The sequence below is a fragment of the Xiphophorus hellerii genome, chromosome 15 (genome assembly GCF_003331165.1).
Source record: "Xiphophorus hellerii strain 12219 chromosome 15, Xiphophorus_hellerii-4.1, whole genome shotgun sequence".
Lineage (NCBI taxonomy): Eukaryota > Metazoa > Chordata > Actinopteri > Cyprinodontiformes > Poeciliidae > Xiphophorus > Xiphophorus hellerii.
In genome coordinates, this window is record NC_045686.1 from 4512868 (window position 1) to 4538909 (window position 26042).

Consider the following 26042-nt stretch of genomic DNA (forward strand, 5'->3'; position numbering starts at 1 on the left):
CAAATCAACTAATTGTGCATATACAGTAAATGCATAATGTATAATGGACATAATGTCGCATGGACATCGGGGGCAGTTCCCCTGGATTGGCAGACTAGGGTGGTGGTCCCCCTGTTCAAAAAGGGGGACCGGAGGGTGTGCTCCAATTATAGAGGGGTCACACTCTTAAGCCTCCCTGGCAAGGTCTATTCAGGGGTCCTGGAGAGGAGGGTCCGTCGGATAGTCGAACCTCGGATTCAGGAAGAGCAGTGTGGTTTTCGTCCTGGTCGTGGAACACTGGACCAGCTCTACACCCTCGGCAGGGTCCTGGAGGGTGCATGGGAGTTCGCCCAACCAGTCTACATGTGTTTTGTGGACTTGGAGAAGGCGTTCGACCGTGTCCCTCGGGGAGCCCTGTGGGGGGTTCTCCGGGAGTATGGGGTACCGGGCCCTTTGATACGGGCTGTCAGGTCCCTGTATGACCGGTGTCAGAGTCTGGTCCGCATTGCCGGCAGTAAGTCGGGCTCGTTTCCGGTGAGAGTTGGACTCCGCCAGGGCTGCCCTTTGTCACCGATTCTGTTCATCACTTTCATGGACAGAATTTCTAGGCGCAGCCAAGGTGTTGAGGGGATCCGATTTGGTGGCCTTAGGATCTCATCTCTGCTTTTCGCAGACGATGTGGTCCTTTTGGCTTCATCAGATCGTGATCTGCAGCTCTCGCTGGAGCGGTTCGCAGCCGAGTGTGAAGCGGCCGGGATGGGGATCAGTGCCTCCAAATCCGAGGCCATGGTCTTGAGCCGGAAAAGGGTAGAGTGCCTTCTCCGGGTCAGGGGGGGTGTCCTGCCCCAAGTGGAGGAGTTTAAGTATCTCGGGATCTTGTTCACGAATGGGGGAAGAAGGGAGCGGGAGATCGACAGGCGGATTGGCGCAGCGTCTGCTGTCAAGCGGGCGCTGTACCGGTCCGTCGTGGTGAAGAGAGAGCTGAGCCAAAAAGCGAAGCTCTCGATTTACCGGTCGATCTACGTTCCCACCCTCATCTATGGTCATGAGCTTTGGGTCATGACCGAAAGAACGAGATCGCGGATACAAGCGGCCGAAATGGGTTTTCTCCGTAGGGTGGCTGGGCTCTCCCTTAGAGATAGGGTGAGAAGCTCAGTCATCCGGGAGGGACTCAGAGTAGAGCCGCTGCTCCTTCACATCGAGAGGAGCCAGTTGAGGTGGCTCGGGCATCTGGTCAGGATGCCTCCTGGACGCCTCCCTGGTGAGGTGTTCCGGGCACGTCCCACCGGGAGGAGGCCCCGGGGAAGACCCAGGACACGCTGGAGGGACTATGTCTCTCGGCTGGCCTGGGAACGCCTCGGGATTCCCCCGGAGGAGCTAGAAGAAGTGGCTGGGGAGAGGGAAGTCTGGGCCTCCCTTCTGAAGCTGCTACCCCCGCGACCCGACCTCGGATAAGCGGAAGAAGATGGATGGATGGATGGATGGCATAATGTATATATACATACATACATTGTGCATTTAAGATTAAAAACCTTTTTTGTCTGTCAAAATCTCTACCCAGAACTCTTCAAGTGATGTAAGGAAAAAAATACATCTTTTGCTATTAAATTATTAATCAGTTAATCAAAAGACAGTTTATAGAGAATCTGAAGATGACATTTTATTCTCTTAAATGTTTATCATTATTATTCCACCTAGAGCTGTAAAACATTACATTGGGATATTATTGGTAAATATTGTCTAGATAATATTCCACTGCAGTATATTGTCAAAATTTGCAATATCTGTTTCTTTGAGCTTCAACGTCTTGCTAACTGAGCTCAGAATCTATGACTGCCTTTGCATTTGTTCAAAACATCCATTCCTAATTTGTTTTGATGACCTGAAATATCGAAATATAAAAACAACCAAGAAAGAGCAGACATGTCCAAGGAGTTTGTGTAATAGCTAAAGTCCTTGAAGTTTGATGGTTCGTGATTCAGAACCAGTCTTTGTTTGGAAGAAGTGACCTTCACCTTCCACCATTTTACATGTTTATTGAAATAAGCATCCTAAACAACCTTTACAAATATCTGACTATCATTGCATTTCCAAAGTGAAGCTGTTTTTTTCCGATGAAACATTAGCTTAACACCAACATGGAATCCAGAGAGAAAGAGATTCCTTTGATCCCAGGTTCTTTATGTTCCCTGCATGGTTTTACATTCCTGTGCTGCTTAACACATCCACTGATCAAACCAGAGAACAGAGTATCTATTCAGGCCTCTCAGGGTCCACCTACCGGGGGAAACCAGAGTGGTTTCTTTAGTGCTTTTACTAGAAACCTGAAGCCCTGTTGGACACAGTAACAGAGAGAAAGAATGGAGCTGAAAGGACTGGAGAAAACATGAGTCTGACGTCACACTAGATGGCGCTCACTTTGGAGAAAGCAGTTCTTAAGGTTCTGGATTACTTTCTTTTAATCCTTTCTACAATATATAAAAACTTCCATCCGCCAAACTGATTGGCATGTGGGCCGGATTACGTTCTGAAATCCTTTTTGGCACCAAACGGTTTTAATCTGCAAGTTAAACACCAGATTACAACAAATCAGCCAACAGGAAGCTAAGATCAGAGTTTTTCCACCGACTGTGTGATGTTTGTTTTGCAGATGAAGAAGGAGCTGAATGAAAACGATTCCATCACTCAGGAGGTGGTCGGCAACGCTCACATCGAAAACTACGCCTTAAAGCTGTTCCTGTACGCCGACAACGAGGACAGAGCAGAACGGTTCCACAAGTAAGGAAATGACAGAAGACGATTGGTTGATAGGAGACGACGCAGGCCGGTCGGGCTGCTCCTCGATGTCAACACTTTGATTATGATGCGTTTGCTCTGTCAGATCAGCACAGTTTGCTTCTGAATCCGATGATGTTTGTTGTCCAGCTGTTTACTCCACCAACCACCGCCACATCTGGCTGCGTTTTATGCTCACGGCTTTCAGACACAACACGCTCTCGCGCAGCATGACTTCATGTTTCACGTCCTTTGAACCTTTCGTTTCCTAGCAACAGGCGGTGACTCATGCAAAGACTTTTCACTTCAGACCACATGTTCAGGTCTACATGTAAACAGTTGTGTTAGGTTACTTAGTTTATACGTGAGCTTCACTGCAGCAGTCTGGAGACTTTTACTTCCTGTTTCCTTCACAAAACAAAACACTTGATTACAGGGCGCCGTTAGCAGCTCTGTGTTACAATACTTCCAGGACTGTAGCTGTGTGTCCATTGACCGTGTTGTTGCGCAAATTGGAATTACAAAAATAAATTTGTTTAATGGAAATGCAGCAATTTTGAAAAAGAAAAGTCACATTTTTCACTACAAAGTTTTTGAACTAGGAAACGCCTTTTCTGCATCACCTGAGTCATGACCAACAGCCAGACGTTATTGCTGGCAGAAGAGACAAAGACATCAACAGGAAGTGGTCATAGGATGATGGCGTGGCAAGATTTTTAATCACTTATCATGTGAACAAACTTATTCATGTGATTTTAATTGACTTTCTTATTTACTGAAAACACCAATTGGAGAATTGTGTTTTTTCAACACTAGCATAATATAGACACAATTTTTATGGACATTCATAATGGAAATGCAGCTAATTTGGACAGATGATGCCAAAGGATAGAAGAGGGTGGCCACATTAAATTGAGCTTATCCACACAAACACCTCTGACAAATGATTTGTACATGATGCAAAAAACAATAATCACCTTTTTTACATTAAAAAAGGCAAAAGAGGAAAATGAAGCATATAAAACGGAACACAAAAACACACAAGCTTGTGTTTCTACTCATATTAGGACTTTTTATTGACTTCCATTGATTTTAGTAACTGCATTTATGCCCAACCCAAACATTAACTTCTACCATAGCCAGTATATTGCTAACCATAAATTTTAACCTTAACTCACACTATACCTTTAACCATAATCCCTAACCCTGAAAGAGAGACTCCATCACATCAGGACTGGGCTCTGCTCCCCATAAGGTCCATCAGTCTTTAGAAGGTCAGTGAATAAGCTCCTAAATAGGCTACAGAAATGACTACATATATATACAAGCATTTTGGTGATCATTACTGCACCTACCTTAAAAATATTGTGTATTGGCAGAGTTAAGTAATGCTGTGGAATAAAACCAGTTTGTCCCATTTCCCTGCCAGGAGCAGGTCAAAGGTCGGGTGTCCAGAGTGAAAGATGCCTTTTATGATGCTTTTAAACTTCTAAATCCAACCAGGACTCTGTGCAGCTCCCCCAGTATGGAGAGAAGGCATCCAGTGGCCCTCTGAGATCACAACTATTTCCACATTATAACACTGCCGCCACCATGCTTTCATTCATTACCTATCAGGAGACCTTCCAAATGTTTAGCAAATGTCTTAAGGGTTTTTTATGAATTAATTCTGTGGTCACTCTCCAATAAAGCTTTGCTGTTTTAAATGTGCAGCTTAATTTACATTTCAGCTCTTGAATAAAAGAAAATAATTGTAAAAAGCTCCCAAAACTTACCTAAATCTAATAAATTGTTTATGGAAACTTCAATAAAACCTCTATAAGATCTTATAGATTGGTACTTCCATCCCTAAAACAGATCAGCCTCTCTCTTGTTACCAACACAACTGAAACATTAATGAAAGCCAGGCCAGGTGGGTTGGATTTCCCTCCTAATGGTAGCGGTAGGTGTGAGGAGCAAGCAGCAGGTTGTACAGGATGAATAGCATCAGAGATGTTTTCAGTGTAAACAGGCAGTCAGAACCGTTCTGTTTCCTGCAGCTGTGTTTAACAAGATCAAGTCACATTTCTGCTCCGCTGAACGCAAACAACCTGCAAGTTAATGAGAAGCAGCAGGCGTCTGCAGTGTGTTTACACAAAGGCACAAATAACCCGTCATAAATAAACAGAATTATATTCAATCTGATGCTCAGAGGTGAGTTGGTAGAAACCCAACCAACCTCTGATGGGGTTTATTCATTCTTCTCGTCTTCATTCTGCTTCCATGATGGGACAAACTCGGATGTTTATATCCACTTTTAACCTCCATGAACATCATTTACGTGGCGACATTTCAATGTTTTATTTGCGCTGGTATTTTGTAATGTGCCATTCTGACCTTGTTCAAAGTTATTTTCTTTTTTGTTCAAATCAGTCCTTAATTATAAGGATTAGTCATAAAACTTAATAGCTTATGAAGCTCAACGTTAACATGAAACAATGATGCATTGAAAGTTTAACTTAAAATTGATCAGATACATGTTTTAACTCTACAACAATGTTAACGGGACACTTTATTTATTCTCTCACCAACTAGTCTCACAATAAGATCTTTATCAGTTACATATAGCTTTTCTACTCTTCAGAAGGACATAAAATCGCTTTATATAAACAGTCAAATATCTAACCAAAAACATCTCCAACATTTTTACGCATGCTTCTGCACTTTGTTGGGTCTTGGCACCCAGCGTGGCTAATGGGATCGTCATGTCTGAATGTCTCCCTGCAGCCTGAAGTCGGAGCATCCGTCACATTGAACCCCCGACCAACACTTTGAAGTCATGTAAATGAGAGCAGTTTTCCACTAAAACCCAGAAAACCTCTAGGCGTTGAATGGCTGTGATGCAGCAGCCGGCTGCCTGACAGAAAAAACTGACTGAAATGGGTCGAAATTTAAAAGCTTGTGAAGTTTGACAAGAGATTTCTATTAGCTTCCAGTTTATGAAGCCATTTTGTTTTATACTTAATGGGATATGAGATGCTAATAAAACTAAAAGTTTCTGTACTGATCTGTTGATCATTAGAAATGCAACATCTCTGTCCACAGATTGCTGAGGCTCAGAGCAACATGTTGCATCACAAAACGAGGCTGCAAAGTCCAAACACGAAGCATCCTGAATGTCTTTGAGCCAAAATGTTGCATTTTAGGCATTTGTCTGCTTTTTCTGAAGTGGGAACAGCAATGTTTGAGGTCTTTCTTTTTTAGTTTAAAACCCTCAAAACTATTTCAGTTCCAGCTGTGGCGTCTGCTGCGGGGCCAGAGTAATTTGTCTGTATTTCCACATCATTTAGCAGATGTTTCTTTTCAAAACAGCTTCTAAATTAAGAATTTATTCATCCAATAAACACATCGGCCAGTTTAACAGCTTCTCAAACAAACACACTGAAGGACAATATACAACGTTGCTCTTTTTAGGTCTTCTGTTTCTTTCATGAGTTTTGGATTTCTCATTCTTCAAGTGCAGTAGAAAACAAATAAACTATTTTAAAATGTATGGTGTTACGTTTGTTATCCATGTATTGTATTGTCTGTATTGTACTGGAGTTAAAATTTTGGGGTGAACATTAGGGTGATGGGAAGGAGGCCTTAATGTATCTGAATCAGTAAAACACTAGAAGAAACATTAATAAAATGATTGATCTGACGTCTTTTTCTTTCTGCAGGAACATGATCAAGTCCTTCTACACCTCCAGCTTGTTGATGGACGTTCTGTCTGTTTTTGGGGAGCTTTCAGACGAGGTGGGTGAGATGAGACGGCAACAAAAAACAAAACAACCTGCGTCATTTCATTCTGCTTTGAGTTATCAAAAGAATTTCCCCCCATTCTGTTAGATTTATAATACAATTATGGATAAAACGGAGTAAAGGCACAAACAAAACCCAGCTCTATTTATCACTTAAAACGCTCTCAGACTGTCCAATGTTATCATTGTTGCATTTGATGGTCAACACATTATCTGCAGCTGGCAGGCGATACTATCTCAGCTGTTTGTTGTGAAAGCTTTGACTCGTGTTTTGAAAAACTAACTTCCCACGATCATTTTCATTCATCCTCCCATTAATCTGTGCAGAGTGGTAAGCAATTACCAAACTCCTGCTGCTCAGCCAAACTACCCGACGTGATCAGAGCCAAACATGTTCAAAGATCCTGACATGTCCCGCTGAATTCTGTGATAAATGGTGGGCAAAGGTGTTGGACATTAAATCAAAAGGAGCAATCATGACAAACCACAGAGAGGCTGATTAACGGGGAACTGTTGGAGTGTTTGCAACAGGAAGTGCTGTTCTGTCCTCACTCATGTCAGGAACAGCAGCAGCATCAGATCTTCACCTGACGTACAAACCAGAACTTTAACATCTTTGTTCTGCTAACTATTAATGGCTAAATAAAGAAGAGCAAATGAGTCATTTCTTCACTCTGGCATATTTATCAAAGGATCGAATGGATTTCTGCAGATTAACTTTAAGTACTTTAAACTTTATCCATCTTAGCTTCTAATTACATTTAAAGTAGCACAGATATTAAATAGGGAGTGAAAGGCAAACGATCCTTCACGTCACATTAGCTTTAGCATTATTTCAAAACTGAATCGATCAGGTTAAAAAGTACAGATGAGGAATTTCAATTCTCCCTGTTCAACCTGAAGCTTACATTTGAATCTAAAATGTTTCTCCATTCCTCGTCTCCCTGCTGAATATTTCAGATGAAACCTGAAACAACCACAATGACATCATCATAACCGCTACTGTCTCTAGTGAAGCAAATATTGCATCAGCCAACATTTGCAAAAATGCGAATGAAGTACAGTGCATTGGTAATGTTTGGTGGAATATTTAAAAGAATGATGTAACCAGACAGAAACAAAATTAATGTTGTGCAAATTCTGATGTTTTAGAGACTTTGGGGTCAAAATGGGATCTCAGGTCTGTTTTTGTTGGAGTTTTTGCCGTTTTTCTTAATTTGATACAGTTTTATGGGGAAGAGGATTTTTTTTTTTAATGTTTCCAATAATTATGTGCTTCTGTCTTCATGAGGCCTGCAGACTGTTATAATGGTAGTTTTATTTTAGGTAAAACAAAGTGAAAACTCCTCTGTTTACATTCATATTCAAATTCTCCGTTAGTCGTGGCTTAACGAATGGATCGGTCCATTAATAGTGTGTGTGGCTGAAGAAAACAAAGCTGGACTCTCTCCTCCTGAGTCATGAAAACATCAGCTGAACTCTTGTTTTGTTCACACCGTTCGACTCAGACAGGAACGCTCTGTGACTCGGCCGGCAGACGCTGGTTTCTGCTGTCACACTGCGCTGATGTTCTGGTTCTGGTTCGGCTTTTTCAGCAGAGCTTTATGTCTCTGATGATTTTCTGGTTTTAATCCTGAAGTTGTAGCCTTCACAGATTTTATCCTGTCCAGAGTGTGAAATTAGGGGTAGTGTGTGAGTTGCTGTTAGCATGTCTCTGCCTGGATCAGAACTTAAATAATTGGTTAATCAATGCAAGGATTATGAGGTTTTAGTTATAAAGATTCTGGTGCTATTTATGTTTTTATTGTTTTTGTCATGAAATTACATAGCAGCCGGTTTGTATAGTGATTCTCTTCCTTTCTGTGGAGCTGCAGGAGCCCACAATGCTACTCTTTCAGCATGGAAATCAGAATTTTAATGGGTTTGTTTGATGCAAAAAAAGGATTTTTAACAGTTATGTTAAAAATAATTGTATTCACTTCTGTCTCTACAAACAGCAAAACTTTCACATTATTTATGGAATATTTGCAGATTTCTTCATACAGCATATGTAGCTCTACCAGGCTATCCAAGCTGCTTTTTTTTTTTTTTTTTAGAAATCTCAGTATCTCAGCTTAGAAAGCTGAAAGGGGCATAATGTTACTTAATATTATTGGCTGGTATTTGCAAAACTGCCAATCCAGGAGCAGCATTAATTTTTCTTGTTGCTGATTTGTTTTACCTTCCAGAGACACGATGAGGAAGTTAAGATATTAACTTATGCAGTAGTGGTAAAACAGTTTCTAATGTTTAAGGTATATTTGGTGTTTTAAATGATTAAAGTAGGCAGCTAAAAGCATTTTAGAAATTCGCTCATTTGGTACCTTTAAGCTAGGTGCTAGCTAGCTTTGCTGGTGGTTATGGAGAGAGAGAAGTAGAGAGTATCGGACATTACTCTGCCCCCTTCCCAAGCAGAAGAGACATCTTTTTTTAAGAATATCTTCTCCATTAGTCACCTGTTACTTGAAATGTTCACATGAAAAGTCCTTTCCTTCTCTTTTTTAGTTTCATATCACATCAGTGTTTCTTTCCCTGCTGGAAATGACCAACTTCAACCTTTAGACATGCCAAGGTCAAACAAACACAGCTCTCGTCCAAAACTCCATTGTTTCTGTAAAACATGGCACTTATCTGGAAGAAGCAGGTGTTTCTACAGTCGCTCTTATCAGCATCACGTCGGTGTGAATGTGTCCGTCTTGGTCCTTTTTACCCCTTCTGCTCTTTTTCCCACATTCCAAACATCCACCAACACTAAAAAAGAGCAACTGTGATGTTTTAGAGTGGTACCTGCAGGACTCCAGTAATTAGGCCACAGTTTTATATCGCCTGTTCTCCAGAAAATCCCTTTTATTATAGGATTGACACAGAAAGCAACTATTTAAGGATTGTTACGATGAAAATTTGCCTCAAAGTTGGTATGATGGAAGACATCCTTACATTAAGACCCGTCTTAGCATAGTAAAACGCCTAGTGTAACTCAAAGACCTGAAGAGTTGGTAAAAACTTACAATGATCGACCAAACACCCAGACACCGTCTCTGTCCTTAAAATATCCTCAGGGTTGAGATTTATGCTGAGTTTGGTAGTGAATGGTGCTGAAACTGACTTTATGACATAAGACATAGCCTTTCATTTATAGTTAATAAGAGTGATAATTGCGATAAAGTTCGAACCAAACAAGATTCAGTGATTATCCTTCAGCAATTAATATTTATTCCTTTGTTACACTTTGTTCCAAGACTGACCTCCTACTTGTAAAATATTGGACGTTTTAATCTTTTCCAGAACATCCAGCACCGGAAGTACGCCCGCTGGAAGGCCACCTACATCCACAACTGTCTGAAGAACGGCGAGACCCCGCAGTCCGGCCCCATCGGCATGGATGAGGATGAGGAAGCAGGTGAGATCCTCTGATACAGTCCTGTTCCTCCACAAGGCAAACACCCAGTCCCATTTCTTTAAGGAACACTTCCTCAGATGACGGGGTTTAATCTGTGTGTGACGGTGTGTGTTCAGTCTGGCATGGCATTGTTCTGGTTATCAGCTCTCAGGAGCGGGAAAGGCCTGCAGTCAGAGGTGTAGCCTCTGAAAGATTAGGAGAGTGTGAGGGCTAGATTAGTCATGTAATATGTTCTCACAGGCAACAAGTTTCAGCTTTTTATATAAACAACTCTTTTTTTTTTTTAAGAATTGGATCTAAATGTTTTAGCCTTAGAAGTCTCTTTTTTTTATTGCGTGAATAAGAAATGACTTAAAAGAAAAAAGAATATCAGTTTCAGATCAACTCTGACCTTTGCTGCCTTGAAAATCAATGAACTTTTATGCAGGTTTACACCATAAAACTTAACCTTTTAAAGAAAGAAAGCCTTGGAAAACCCCTTTGTTTGAGCTCATACGACAAGATATGCCCAGTAACAACCTTTAAAGCTACTGTTTGGGCAACTTTTTGTTGGGGGAAAATGGACTGGAAACTGGTTGATTGTTCCCGATTCTGCAGAAAGTAATTCAAAAGATAAGAATCATTTAGCAGAGACTCATTGTGACCTCTACCCACACACAGTGGACTAAATTTCTTGTTAAAAAGACAAAAAAGCAACTTTAACACTCAGTTGTAGTACCAGAGGTGTTTGTAAATATAATTTCAGGACTTTTTCCAACATTAATGTGACCTAAAAGACACAAAATCACCCTTAGTGTGTTACTTTGTCAAAGCACTTTTTTATTTGCATTACAACGCCGAGTGTTTTTGGGTTAACCACCTGTTGGACTGCCAGGACTTCTCATGTGCACACCTGTGTTCACACCAACCAGCAGATTCTCAGTTGCTTTGAGTCGTTGTTGTGCTGAACAAAGACTTTCCTCTTACAGTAATTTTGTTTCTGGTAGAGTTTTTACCGATAGAGACTGGTAATATTTCACCTATCTTTGTTTTGACCACAGTACAATTTCCCAAAAGGTTTGTTTTACTGTCCTGCACCGCAGCCCAGATATGAGACAAAGACACAAGATTTTTATGATTTTTCTTGTTTTGTATCCTTATCCTGACTGTTATCCTTTACCAATCAGATCCCTCTGAGGCATTTGAAGGTAAAATGTCAGTAAAAAGTTGCTGAACTTTATTTACGGTTAATCAGAAGTCCTTTCACCTTTTGCTGCAAGGCAACGATGCTGCCAATGGCCACTGTGAGTCTTTTTAGCCTATTCAACATTTTAAATCACATCTAGCCACAGAAATGCACATCAGTATCATTATTCTTTCAGCAGACAGATCATGTAAGGAAGCAGCATCACATTTTAAGCTGTAAGAGATTTCTGAGACCAACCAGAGAACCCAACACAAACTAAGAAAGCAACCTAATCCACTAATTGACCAACCAACCAAGAAATCCAGTAAGCAACTTGACCCAACCAAGCCAGCTTACATCACTAACGCAGCTCCAACCAAACCTAACAAAATAACCCAAACCAACCAGGTTTGATCTAAAAAGAGACTAACTTTGTTATTATCATAGCATGAATCTTCTGCAACTTCTCTTTCTGTTTGTCAAACTGAAAAGGCCAACATGTTTCTGACCCGCTTGGTCCAGTTTGGGTTTCTTTTCTTATCCTGAATTCTTCCACTGCTGATTTATTAGTTGATGGAAAATCCCTAAGACCTTTTTTGGGTTAGTTGTGTGTTTCTTTAATGGCTGTGACAGACTCACTTTAAAATAGCCCAGATGGTTGTGTGTTATCACAGAAAACATGTAAAAGAGTTGAGATTGTATCAAGGAGCACAGCAGACTGTTTGTCTTAGGATGTTGGAGGCCTAGATGGATCAGAGTGATTCAGGAGTTTAAAAACCTTCTGGGACGGTTAAGTGTGAACGGATTAGTATTCTGTGTTTTCATTGTGACTGTGAAGCATTGTAATCACTGAATCATCCCAGACCCTGATGACTTCACCCAACGTTGAGCTTTTCCTTCAACCCTTGGGAATCTGCAACATCTGTTCTGACTTTTTTAGTTCATTATAAAAGTTTGATATTCTATAAAAAGCCTCTTGGGAACAGAACCAGACATTTGTTTTGACATAAGCACGTTTGGACTGAAACCTGTTTCCCTCCCTGGAAGAGGAAACTTGCAACATGCTTCTTAAGTCAGTGAAATTCCTCCCTGAAACAAAGCCCATCTGCTGGGCCACACTCACTCAGGCCACATACATTTGGGTTTGTCTGACCCCAAAACATGGCCAGTTTACAATGACATCAACTTGTTAGAAAACACCCCAACGTCTGCTGGTGTTACCATCTCACTTTAACAGCTTGTGTTTTTTCTCTTCCCAGAATGCTCTGTTGTCTCTCTGACAATGATGACATCATGGTAGTTCATTCCCACTAACTTATAGCTGATGTTATTGTCTGCCTCGCCCTTGTCTGAGTATTTTACTGAAGGTTACATTTTTTTTCATTGGACAGTGTCTACAACTGTCCATGCATAGTTGAAATCCGCCAACACTGAAGAACTCCTCTTAAAACACTTATAGCTAATTTTAGTAGTTAAAACACCAAATATGTTAATATTTGTTGAGGAAAATATACATATTAATGAAAAGGTTCATGGAGATTAAGGCTGCTTTCACACAGCAGGCAAGTGTGACCTAAATCATTTTTCTGCTCTATTCTCAACCCTCTTCAAAAAGCAGGATATATCTAGTAAAATGTCTTAAAATATGTTAGTCATCACCATTATGGTCTTTCACAGTTAAACACACTTTCTTATAGTACAGTTCTTTATTACGTTGGGAAAATTGTACCTGAAGGAATGTTTCGTCTCAGAACGGTTCTTTAAAGTCCTTACTAGGTTTCATTTACCAGTTCACTTATGGCTTTAAAATGGAGATATTTTAGTACATTTTATTTTATTGAGGTGTTTTGAGAATAATTATGAATGTCATAAAGCTGATTTATCATCTCATCAGCGACGCTTCAGCTCCAGGCCCCATTCCTCTTCTGAAATATATTTCTGGTTACATTGCCATGAATAGAATTTAAACAGTTTGACTGAATTCCATATAGTCAAACTATTTCACCAGAACCCATTTTTTCACTTTCCTGCCTCCTGATGGGCTTTTGGAAAAGAAATAATCTGTGGTTGGATTGAGTGAGGATGAGGAGTTTCGCTCCCTCTGCAGACAGACAGGCTCTGTAGGAGGTCCGTTCATTTCTTTGACTCAGTGACTCGTCTTAGTTTTAAGGACAAACTCTGGGAAACTGGCAGTGATGTTTATCATCAAACAATCTTTTTCAAGGCGCTTTTAAATCATCCTACACACTTGGAATCACTTGTTTGACAGTTTTTGGACATTTTAATCTTCATAAACTGGAACTTAATTTATCGTGACAACAATAAATCAAAATTTATCACCATAATTGATAAACAATACGATAAATTCATGGAGACTTTTTAGTTTTTAGGCCTTTCCCCCAGTTTATTTCTGGTTGAGGACGAATGCTGTATATATGTTCTCATGCTTCTCGCCATATGATGACTTCTCACCATAAATAGCATCATGACGTCAATGTTTACCTGCTGGAAAGCCAGAAGGAAACTTGTAGACAGACTGCTGGAAATGCAACATGTTGCTCGAACACAAATGTTCCTGTGGTTACCAGGACCAACAACACCTCGTTTCTGTTTCTGCAGCCCGGCGGTGGAAGTTGTTTCCTTTCTTCGGTCCCCTACCTCCACCCTCCATCCATTCCTTTCCTCTTGCTCAACACGTCCCTTTCCCAGCCAATGGAAAGTCAGAGCGGAGCTGCGGGGAGACAATGGTCTTTCTGTAACCACCACTGATATATTTGTGTGGTGGAGGGAGTGGGAGCCTGAATGTGTGTTAAACACAGTATACTGCTCTCCAGAGGTTAATTAACCCACTTACACTGAATCCTATAGAAACGGGGCTCAGTTCCTGCTTTAAAATGCACAGAGAGCTGCTGTAGCTGAAAAAACGTAAAAGAAGCAATTCTAAGCAGTGAAAAGTCAAAGCAGATTAATATTAGAGCTACTGGCAAAGATGGGAAAATCTACAAACTTGGTATAAATAATGAAGGCTGTTTAAACAAGCCAATGTGTTTTCTTTCTGCCTCTCAGACTTTGGAGCGGAAGGTTTCTCAGGACAGAGCTTCTCACATGGAGGCTCCTTCAGGGCAGATCTTCCCTCACAAAACCAGAATCAGGATCAAGGTCCAGCTCCAGGTATCGGCTTTGCACAGGATCCGGGATCAGGTCCAACGGGCCCCCCTGCATCCAACTACAACAACATCCAGATCCCACCAGGGGCCCACGCACCAGCCAACACTCCGGCAGAGCTGCCTCCTCCTTCAGGTACAACACTAAACCCCAACACCTGCTGAAGACTTTACACTCCAACCAATGAATTATATGCAGTTACGTTTCTCTATTCTACCCCAAAATTATGCATAACATTTCCTTCCTATTATGTTGATATCTGAGATAAAAACATAATAGGAAATGTTTTTGATAGACAACCAAACCAGTGTTTACAAACCACAAAGACTAAATAAATAGTTTAGGATTAATGAAAATAAAACCACATGATTAAAAGATTTTAATGTCATGAAACATATTTTACAAGATTCTCTACATACACAATAAAATTGTGTCCCTCTATAATAATTTGCTCATAATTGGCACAAATTTAATCAAAAACAACAATATCGAAACACAACCCTGAGGTACCCCAGCATTGAATGTTGATGAAGTGAATTAAAGCAGAAAGTGTTTTTAAAACAAAATTTGATCTCACGCTTTTTTATTTTTTATTTCTTACAGTCAGATTAACAGTGGACTCCCGTCTGTTTGTGACTCAGTATTCATGGATTCATCTATTCATCTATTTCTTTGAAACATAATTAAAACATAATTTGAAACATAATTAAAGCAAATTAGTTGTTGAAAATTTGCCTGTTTGCAGAGTATATCTAAAATATTCAAAAGAAAGCGCAGTTTTTGAAGCTGAAAATATTACCATTCTCCTGGCTGGTTTGCATTGGTATTAACAAGTGTTTCTAGAAAATACTTGACTATTCATGAATTTCAGGTATCGGCAGGCGGCTGCAGTCCCTAACCTCTGTGAACACCAGAGGTTGTTTTCATGGAAATTTATTCATTTTTGAGATTTTAAAAGAAACTTTTAATAAAATTAGGCGGTTTTACTCCTTTTTGACTGAATCAAATCTTAGTTGGAAAGCTGGGCCTGCTTTGGTTTATTCAAAGTTGATGAATCAGATTTCTTAGAGATCCCCCAAGGTTCTCTCCTTGGGTTACTGAATATCTGCTTGACCTGCATCTCGTCTCTCCTGGATTTTTTTTTACGGTTTCTTAGAGACAGAACGTTCGGTTCCAGTTTATCAGCTGAAGGTTTCTTTTACCTGACTCATCCTTTATGTTCGATTTGCTCAGTTTTCTGTTTTTTTTTAAGGATCTGCTCACCATACTGATGTGTGCAGATTTTGACAAACAATATTTGGATTTCATAACTCTGACTTCAGTGTTTATGTGAGTTCAGATGTCAGGTATTGCCTCATCTCAAGCTGGAATTGATTCACTCGACCTCAGAATAAAAGGAGGATAATGAGGCAGCAGTTCCAGGTTTTTCCTTGTTTTTCATGTACCAGCAAAAGAAACTGCCTTGTAAATTAATGAGTTTAATCTGTTTTCAGTTTTCTGGCATTAAAGTTAATATTCCCTCCACAGAGACTCTTCAACAAACAAGTGTGTGTTTTTATGAAGTTGAAGAAGTGGCTCTGCAGTGAAAGTTGTTTGCTAAATATTCACTGCATTATTTCCATCATTTATGTCGACTTTCTTGTGTGACAGAAGATGCAGTTTAGTTTCTGAAGACAAAGGAAAGATTCCTGAAGAACTGCTGCAACACACATGCGAAAGAAGCTTAATTTATCTTCCCGTTAGGCAACATTTGACATCCGGTTTAGCTAAAGAGAACAGCTTTCTGCACAGTGAGCTGGCACAAGAAGTGCAAACACTCACTTTGTTGAGTTATTGTCTGGCTGGCATCTCGTTAAACATGTCTGCAGAGAAAAAGTGTTGATTAAGATTAAAGAGTGTCAAAGGTAAACGTGGAGCTCGTCCAATCACACTAAGTGCTGACAGACAAGGTGTTTCTTCCCTCTGAAAATGAGACGGATGCTGAAGAACTGTTATTTGTGCCTTGAGGCCCTCAAAAAGGACAGAGTGTCTTTTAGTGCATTAATTTAGAAAATGCAGTTCCAGTAAAAGATTACCCAGGTTTTTCATAGATTTGTTGTTTTCCACAGCGTTCAGGTTTACAGTAGCACAATGCCAGGGGGGAAAAGTATCACCAATAGGGATTTAAGTATATTTTTAATTGCAGTGAACTACCGCCTATTTGCTGATTTTCTGTGGAATGTGACTTCTAGTTATTCATGGAAAATTTTTGATTTTTGTCATAATGCATTTCTAAAATATTCTAAAGAAAATAGGCAGTTAAGTGTTTTTATAGGGGCTCTAAAGTTTTCCTGGATTTCAGTTGTTGGCAAGTTAAAGGTGAAACAAGCGTAGCTTGTTTGGAAGTGTTAAAGGAGAACGTGTATTCTCTCCCAGCAAAATATGGCAAAATTGTATCTTAAATAGCTACAAAACTTGAGGAGAAATGTTATTTAGACTGATAAGATCAAAGCGGGGATGTATTTAGAGCATATTAGCTTTTACCAACTGACAGGCACAGGAAACTTACAGAGCCTTTAAAAGAATTAACACCTTTTAGAGTTTTTAAGTTTGAACAACCACAAACTTCAGTGTAATTTTTTGTGATTTTATATGTTAGACCAATTTTGAAGTGAAAGAAAAATTAGGGATTTTGGGATGTTTACAAAAAGAAATAGCCTGTTTTTGTTCCAGTCCATTTATTTTGATTCTTCTAGTCATTTGCTAGTTGGTAAACTGCAAGATTTCAGAGTTTCATTAGAGAACAATATGAGGACCAAGAAACACAGCAAATAAGACCAACACGAAACTTTTTTTCTAACATGAAAAACTAAACATGCAGATCAGTTTGAATACAGTTGTCTTGGTGAACCCTGGTGGTGGCAGCATCATGCTGTGGGGATTTTTCAGCAGGAGCTGGCTGGATGGTCAGAGTTGGTAGAAAACCTGTTGGGCCTGCAGAGGCACTGAGACTGAGGTGAAAGCTCACCTTCTAATGTTATTTAGCAGGAGTAGCATTATTACCCAACTCTTTGAAAACCTTTTGAATTGTTACTTCGTGATCGTTTAGTGTTTGTCTTTGTTGCTGTTGTCCAGGAGAAGCTGGTAAAGCAATCCCTGCTGCCCGGTCGGTTCCTGCTGTTGACCCGTCACTGCTCAACGCCAAGCAGCAGGGTAAGGATAAAACACACTGATACTGCAGTTGGTTTAAAAAAGGTCCTAATAATCTAAAAATGTCTCCAAAGGTTCAAACTTTGAGATGTTTTTCGGTTTGTTACATCAACTGTCTGTCCTGAATGATTCAATTCATGTTATTACAACTGTGGCCTTGAAACATTTCCATTTCAATCTGAATAAGGTTTTTATTCACATGGAGGACTTGACCTTCACCAGAACAGGAAACAAACACAAAAAACTAAAATACAGAAACAGTCGATCTGAGGTTAATTTGTTTTTTAACTTTGTGCCTGGAACATGAACTCCTCACAGCTTTCTTCCAGTAAAAACTTGGTCAACCAGCAGGGGAACCTTTAACCTCAGACTCATGTTTAGATGACATTTATTGGCTTTAAAGTTTCGCCGTAACCTCAAAGAATTAAGATTTTACCTGTAACAGCTGCACCATCAGAGTCTTAGTGGAGGGATTTAGTTTCATTGACTAAATCACTTTAAAGCCACTGATTGTTGGTAAACTGCTGCACAGGAAGTAGGGACATTATAACCATCAGTGCCTCCTTACAGTCATTTGATTTTAAGACGTTCTGTATTTTAAATTTGACCTCAAAAATAAAGTCAAAGTGGGAAGTTGAGAGAAACTGAATAATACAGTTCATACAAACCGTGTCATAGTTTAGACTCTTTGCTGGCCCAGTCGCTGCCTTTACATTAGACAATCATGCATTTTATGCAGCGACTCTGCCCTGATACATGAAGATAACCATATCCATATGGAAAGCCTGAAGTGTATGGAAGCCTTTTTCTGCCATAAAAGAAAAGAAAAAAACCTCACAGGAAGTCACAGTGATAAAGTCATAATTAAGTTTTACATAAAGCACCAGCACAATTTGAAATTGCAACATAACTACGTCTTATTCTCGTAATTATGACTAAATTGTGACTAACTTTGATACTTATCATGACTTGAAATTATGACTTGTATTATAATTAGCTTAAAACTCAAAATGAAATCTAAACATTCTGACCTGTTCTCATAGTTATGACTTTTGATTCCTGTAATTCACTTCAAACTTAAAAATTAATAATTATCACTTCTCAGTGCTAACAACTTAAAATTGTTTTATTTTCATAATTATGACTTTTTTCTTATAATTCACTGCAATACCAGTTTGACAGTGTCATAATTGACTTTGAAACGCAAATTATAACTTACAAACTTTAAATTATTAATTCAAAACTCAGCCATAAGTTCTATTCTCATAATTGACAATAATTGTCATATTTATTGACTTATTTTCACAATTGCAACTTTTAAACTTGTAATTTCAACTTCCTGTTGGGCTTCTTTTTTCATGGCAGAAATGGGTTTTCATAGAAATGTATAAACAAATTAAAAGGTAAAAACCAAAAGAACTGAAACCCTTTGAGTTGGAGACAGAAACAGAAACTCTGATCAAGTTGTGACTGAATGGTGTGAAGGCGAAGGCAGCGGCTGCCTCCTCCACCAGCGGGGGGTTTGGGGAGATGTCCGGGTTTCCGTACAAGACCGTCTTCTCTCTCCGGAACATAGAAGGAGGTGGTGAGGTTCTGCCGTCTGAACGCATCGTTTCAACCACTCCACCTCCTCTTCGTCGCTTCGATTGTGATTAGCAGCTGGTGGCGAGCCACACTGAGGGTTAGTGGTTAGAGTGGAGACGAGCTGATGCTCTGAACACCAGGCATAGGTTTTCTGTAATTTACAGACTGTAGAGCTAAGCTGTTTCAAAAGGTGCTAATTTACCAATGTTTGTTTTTAGATCTGTATAAAAGCAAACTTTTTTTCTTAAGCCTTCATAAAATATGACCACATGAGAAAGAATCAGATTCCAGTTTGACTCCAGTCAGATATTTGTTTAATTCTTCAGGAGTTAAGTCAATAGTTTCTAAAACTGGTGGTTATTAAAGATTTGAGTTTTTTAAAATATTTTTTGTCACTTCACTCCTTATAGAGTAGCGGTCTACATCCTGTGGCTCTTTGGCCAGTCCACTTTTGCTCTTACAAAACCAAAAAGGAAATGGTTTCTTTAATAAACCCAATAAGAAAATATTGTCTTTTTCTAGAGTTTTTCTGTGAGCTGTTCTGCAAAATCTGCCTGTAACATCTGCAACAGTGTTTTAAAAGCAAAGAACTTTACACTTTGCTTCGTAGTTTACTTTATTTTCCATATTTATAGAAACTGCTTGTCTTATTCTACCAAATTGTTTTTTTTTCTTTTATTTTAAATTCTAAAAATAGATTTTGCTTTGGCTTCATAAAACATTTTGCAGTGCATACTTATAAATAATAAAATACGATTTTCATTGAAAGAAAATGTAACAGTAAGTTTCTTCTGAATTATATAGAATTTCAACAGGTCAAAAAAATAACATTTTTTGTTATAATTTTTCTACATAAATATGTAAATGTAAATGTGCATGTTGGAGTATAATCCAAACCTTGTCCGATGTCAAAAATTGGCAGCAACACTGATTCTGATTGAAAGTCAAAAACGTCATTGAAAATTACATACTTTTCTATTCCAAACATGGAAATGAACATAATTACAACAGATGAAAAATAGCTCATTGGAAAAACAGACAAGTATATTTTGCACCAGGGAATAATTAAAAAAACTACATAGAAATAGAAATCAAATTGCAGTAGCAGGGTATCCAAAATGCTTTTTAATGACAATCCATGCCACAGAACATACTGAAGAGGCATAGATAATTTTATTTGGTTTAAGAGAAATCAGAAAAACATAATGGATAAAAATTCACTCCAAAATACATAAACACAGCAAAATAATTGTAATAAAATATTCAAAGTAGTTCCCGGGAGGGTTAAAACAGTTTTACCTGAATAAGAATATAGTCCTAAAAATGTTAATGTAGCATTAAGCAACAGGTGGGAGAGGGGGAGTCTAACGCTATGCTCCATGCAGCAGGGGAAACTCCTGTCACTGGGAATAATTTATAATAACAGTTTTAGTCATTGCTGAAAACTAACCCTAAATACAATTAATGATCCCAGCGCAGAAGTTTTAAATCGCCTCATTAATCTTCAGTTTCCTGCACAATTTGTGGTTTTCTGCTCTTCCAAAAGAGTTGGAAAAAGCCAAACATAAAGTACTTTGAGACATGCGGTTTGATCAGGAACAACAGGATAACAGCATGTTTACAAAACTGGCTCAGGATTACAGGAAATGTTGCAGCATGTTGGTGGAACCACTGAGGAAGCAGAATGTGAAGCAGAAACACCAATCAAAGTTTAAACCGCTTCCAGAAAAATCAAATTTACACGACTGAATCAATATTTTATGCACTTACAGTGACTTTTCTGTCAAATCACACCAGAGCGCACACACCAAACATATTAATTCCCATTATATTTAGTCTCTGACATTTTCTTTCCAAAGTGGAATTGAAGTGTCTCTTTAACCTGTCACATCTTCTACATAAAACACGGCAGACCCATAAAGTTTTACTTGTGTGGCCAATAGAAGGTTCCCAGATTCACGGTTTAATCATTTTTTGGATTAAACTTCCAGTTTTCACACACTGAAGGCTTTTTTCAGGCTCAGCTTCAAGCCTGTATCTGTCCGCCTGCCCAACGTTTTCCTAAAGAGAAGGGAAGTCACCATAGGAACCAGTAACTCTCACTTTTTCTTACTCTGTTGTGGGTTGTCCTTCATTTTATGCCAATATTTTCTGTGGGTGTGTCCTTTCGGAAGTGATCGACTATGAAATTAAATGGTTTTAGATTTATTCCCATCGATACTTTGGCATATGTCCTGTCACCTAGCAACCGTGATCATCCTAAATACTAGCTCGTAAAAATGTTTCAGTTTTTCTTATTACTTAAGCAATTAATTCAATTTTTGTTTTTTTTGTTCTTTTTTTTTTACCAAAATATATATAGTAAAAAATATGTGTGTGCAAATGACAACAGACTAACATGATCGTTCAAGCTTTTAATTTTTGTTGCACCAGATTCACTTTTTTGTAAAATTCTATAGAAATCCAATTTTTCTACAATTTTTTGCTCAACTTTTAGCTGTTTGAACGTTTGACTCTAATGAAAGTTTGGTTTTCTGGTGCCAGACTGGTAGTTCTGCTCCTTGCTGATCCGTTTGAAGGTCAGTCTCGCTCACGTCTTTGGCCTAAAATAGCCTGAGATGACGCAGTTTGAAGTCGTCTTAATGACACATTGCATTTCTCTGAAGAGTTGAGTTTCACCTGCTCAGCAGAATCATTACCTGCACAGAGAGGTGCTACGATTCATTTACACAATTTGGTTAAAATCCAGTTACCTGCTGGGAAGCTAAAAGAAGAAACTCAGTTTGCATCTTTAACTTTTTCCTTGCAGAGTGACTTTAGGCGTTAATGACCCAGGCCGTTGCCCTTTAGCCTGACTGCTGGTACAATTAAAAAGAATCTGCCTGTTTGAGGAGCACATTAAGCCCCGGTCCAAGATTTTAAAATGAAGAAAAATGGGTCTCATTGAATCCAATTTAAATGTGTCTAACAGACTGGGGAGAAGAAGCCAATTAAACAGTAAGGATGTGTTTTCTGTTCAGCAGCCCAGTGTGGATTCTCTGCAGGTGCTCTTTACGGCAGGAAAACAAAAACTTTTATTTAATTAGAAGGTTTTTCTTAAAGTGACTTTTGTTGCTTCTGCTCTGGTCTACAAAACTTAAAATTATGTTAAACTTGATTTATTAAATAACTCTTTTCTTTAATGTTATGTCTTTTTCTCCATCATTACCAAGGATGCCTGTACACGTTACTGATCATTCGTAAATCAAAGAAACTGAGCTTTCATATTTGATTCTTGTAGGTATAGGACAATTTTAAATAGTTTTTATTTCTGAGCCACATTTAATTAAATTCTAGTTTGTTATCTTAGAATGTCCGGTTCATTTTGGGAGGTGTGAATGCGCAATCAAACTGTGGTGATGCGGACCAAAGATCTGGTCCGTCTACAAACCTCGGTCTCTGTTCGGTTGAAGTGAACTCTGCCGCAGTTTGAATGTACATGTGAATGCCAAGCAGATTGAGACTGCTCCAAAAGCAGACAGTGCAGGGCATTCTGGGTAAATACAATCAAAAGAAGTGGACAAGTCTAGAGCTAGCTGGAGAAATGGCTCGTGATCTTTATCCAACGACAAAAGAGAAATCCCACAAACACTAACATTTAACTAAAATTAAGATTAAGCAGCTATTGTTTTGGTTGGAGAAGCCCAGTGATGTTGTAATGGTCATGCTGGAGGTTCTGCAAATCCCACTGGGTGTTTAAATCAGCATTCTTTAAGGCTGCTGGGAACCCAAGGATTTACATAATTTAACACCAAAATTAAAATGTGGTAAGTGATGCAAACTGATCCTCCTGAGGAGAAAAGTTGGTGAAAATTTCCCTAATTTAAGGTTTGATTAATTTTTGTTTGTTTTGTTTTTATCTTTATAATATTTTTGGTTTTCCCTTCTGAAATTCAACTTGAAAATATTCACCACATAGTTTTAACTCATGGGAATTAATGTAACAATGAACTGAAAACATTTTTGTAAGAAATCCAACATTTAGACAGAAGTCAGCTGAGTTGCCACAGTAACCTGCATCCTGGTTTTATCATCCATCCCTATTATTCATTCTGCTGATTCATGATTCCCTGAAATCGTCGTTTCCTCATGATCTCTGGTTTCTGGCCCATTGCTTTGCAGACTTTTTCTATTAACTTTTCCATTTTTTTTCCTTCTCTGTCTCAAACGATTCCCATCCTTGGGAATATACAGTCAGCACATTTTGTAGGCTAATCAGACGAGGGATTAGAGACTTATGGTTCAACGTGATTTCCCTCGTTAACGTTGTAAGACAGCAGAAGACCATATTTTCTGAGCGCTGTTTAACCAAGAGATATTATCTGTCGCTCTGCTTGTTCAGCATGCTCTGCTTTTTAGAAATCTCACCCAGAGACCTTCTTCTTAGTCTCTAAAGGCTCCCGCTAATCTCACCTTTAAGTAGAAGAATAATTTGGAAATATTATTTCATTTAATGCATATTAACTCTGGGTGAGAAACTGTTCCCATCTGTGGATTTAGAGAAAGTGTTGAACTGCTTGCTGTGGTTTCTACACCCCATTATATACTGCTGAGCTCACTTTTTAAACCAGCAAACCTAAGCTCATAATCACTACACTTAAATTTACTGAACCCCCTGAACTTCTTGCTTTCTTTCTACCTAAGAGAAACTCAAACAGGAAACGATGCTTCAGTCATTTAGGTCTCGATTTTCAGGTTTAAATGGAAACTAAAACCATTTTTAACCATAGAGGACAAAATGTTATTTCATCAAACCCCCCCCCAACATGTAAACCATCACTGGCTGCACCTCTCTGTTTCCATTTAAAGTTTATTTAATTTAAATAAAGTGAGGCACACTATGGGAACCTAAATCATGGGTTGCAGACATTAAACACCCCACAAGGCGAGCGCAGACATGATGAAGACGTCTTGTCCTGTATCCTTCTCGTCAATATGCCAGTTTTCAGCTCTAAACTTCTCTACTCAGACTTTTAACGTATTCATGTTTGTGCCTCAGTGAGGCTTTGCTCTTGTCCACTTTCCAAGCGCACACCCACAGCCCTTCTGTCCGCTTTCATACCAGCGTATGCACAAACCGTCACGTCCAACTTTCTGTCTGGTTACAAAAGTCAGAGCCTTTTTCTTTCAAACAATACAGAGGATGATTATCAGAGGCAGTGATGAGTGGCAACCTGAAGCTTGTTCTTTCCCAGAACTTACAGAATATTCTCTGACATCCGTTTACACAGTACTTTCTCATGCCTTACAGTTTACTTTTCCAGAATTTACAGACTTTCCAGGAAATCACTTTACTTTTTTTAACCTACAGGACACCATTACTGGAATTACCTGGGTACTTTCTCACATTTTAGCTTATTTTATTAGATCACACAGGTGGTGCTTGATGGTTCTTTCCTGGAATTACAGCAGATTCCAACTGTTTTTTTTTTTCTTTTTTAGGAATATATTTAAATATTCTAATGAAAATACAACATTAGAAGCCAAAATACCTGAGCGCAATGTTACTTAACATGGTACTTAACAAGGCAGCCAATCCAGGAGTGCCATTCAATTTCCTTAGAGCTGATTGGCTGAACCCCCAAGAGCACAGATGAGAAGGACGGTGGATTTTGGCTTTTGTGGTACCAAGATGGTTTCCACCATTTTTCCAACATATTTACACACATATTAAGGTATATTTGGTGTTTTTGAAGCTTCTGAATATTCATTTTTGGACAGTCGTCTTCCAAAATGTTATCTGAGCGAAACAAGGTGAAAATCTTTGAGCTATCAAATTTGTGGTGATAGTTTTGAAGTAATCTATCAGAAATAACAAATCCTGCTGGGTGACATTTGTAAAGCAGTAAAACATGAGGACGAGTGAGCTGAAAAATGTTCAGTGTTGGTCTGTAAAGAAGCTGGACCCGAGCACTCAGCCTTGTGGTACCTCTTTGAAGAGACATTGATTGTTTCAGATCTGGACTACTTCCATTAAATAAAACTATTTACTCAAGATAAATGTTTAGAGAGAACTGCAGACTAAATAACGTTTTAACCAAATGTTTCTGTAAAATTAAGATGCTTTGGGTAAAGTAAAGGGAGAAAATCATAACACAAGCATGAAATACAGGTTCATTGAGGATTTTTTGTTAAACGCAGCACATTGGATTTTTTTTTATTTTTTAAACATGACAAATATTAATAGAAATCACATTTTCTTTTCTGAATCAATGAAAGGATTACAAAGTAACACATTACTCTGTGTAAGGCAACTTAAACTGGGAGTTTTTCTCAGACTCAGCACTTCTCTAACAGAACTTTCTCCCTCCGATTTGTAAAGCGCCAGGCTGGCTTATTAAACGTTATTCCTCACGACGCATTAATATGTTTTCATTTTGCGCCGTCACTCATTTTATGGCTTGGAGACGTGCAGCTGTGCAGATGGTTCTGTTCGATATGCGGAGCGAGAGCCGTCCCACGCGGCGTCTCGTGTTCAGTTTGCACGGCACCACGCCGAGGGGCGAGAGAGGCGCTGCGGCATGGTTCCAGTTAGCAGTTTCCTCTGGGGAGGCAAAGACAGATTGAGGAAGGGACACGAGAAATGTACTGAAGGAATTAAGGTTTTGTAAAACATTTCTAGTGTGCTGTTGAAATCCCCAGGAGACGTCTGAATAGATCTGATAAAATGTGCAGCACATATTTCATCCATAGTTTTAATTTCCTGGGTTTTGGCTTTTGTTTTTAATACTTGGCTGGAATATATTTTCTGAACCCGGACTTCACACTTTGAGAAATCGGTAGACAGAAAACATGACAAGGTTGACGAGGATATTAGATTAGTCCTAATGCCGGATTTTTACATTTGCCATTAAACATAAGTTACTTAGTTCTCAGGCATTACCAGGTATTTAGTTGTTGCTAAAGCGTCATAAAAAATGGATCA

At 39.0% G+C, this 26042-nt stretch overlaps 1 protein-coding gene across 1 annotated transcript in view; it reads left to right on the forward strand.

Moving 5' to 3' along the window:
- Window positions 1–26042, forward strand: part of vta1 (vesicle (multivesicular body) trafficking 1) — a 39586-nt gene that overhangs the window by 8483 nt on the left and 5061 nt on the right. Inside the window, exons 3-7 of the mRNA XM_032585328.1 lie at window positions 2630–2757; window positions 6456–6531; window positions 9861–9975; window positions 14207–14440; window positions 17420–17497. Of these exons, the coding sequence (XP_032441219.1) occupies window positions 2630–2757; window positions 6456–6531; window positions 9861–9975; window positions 14207–14440; window positions 17420–17497 (631 nt within the window). The remainder of the gene's footprint in view (window positions 1–2629; window positions 2758–6455; window positions 6532–9860; window positions 9976–14206; window positions 14441–17419; window positions 17498–26042) is intronic.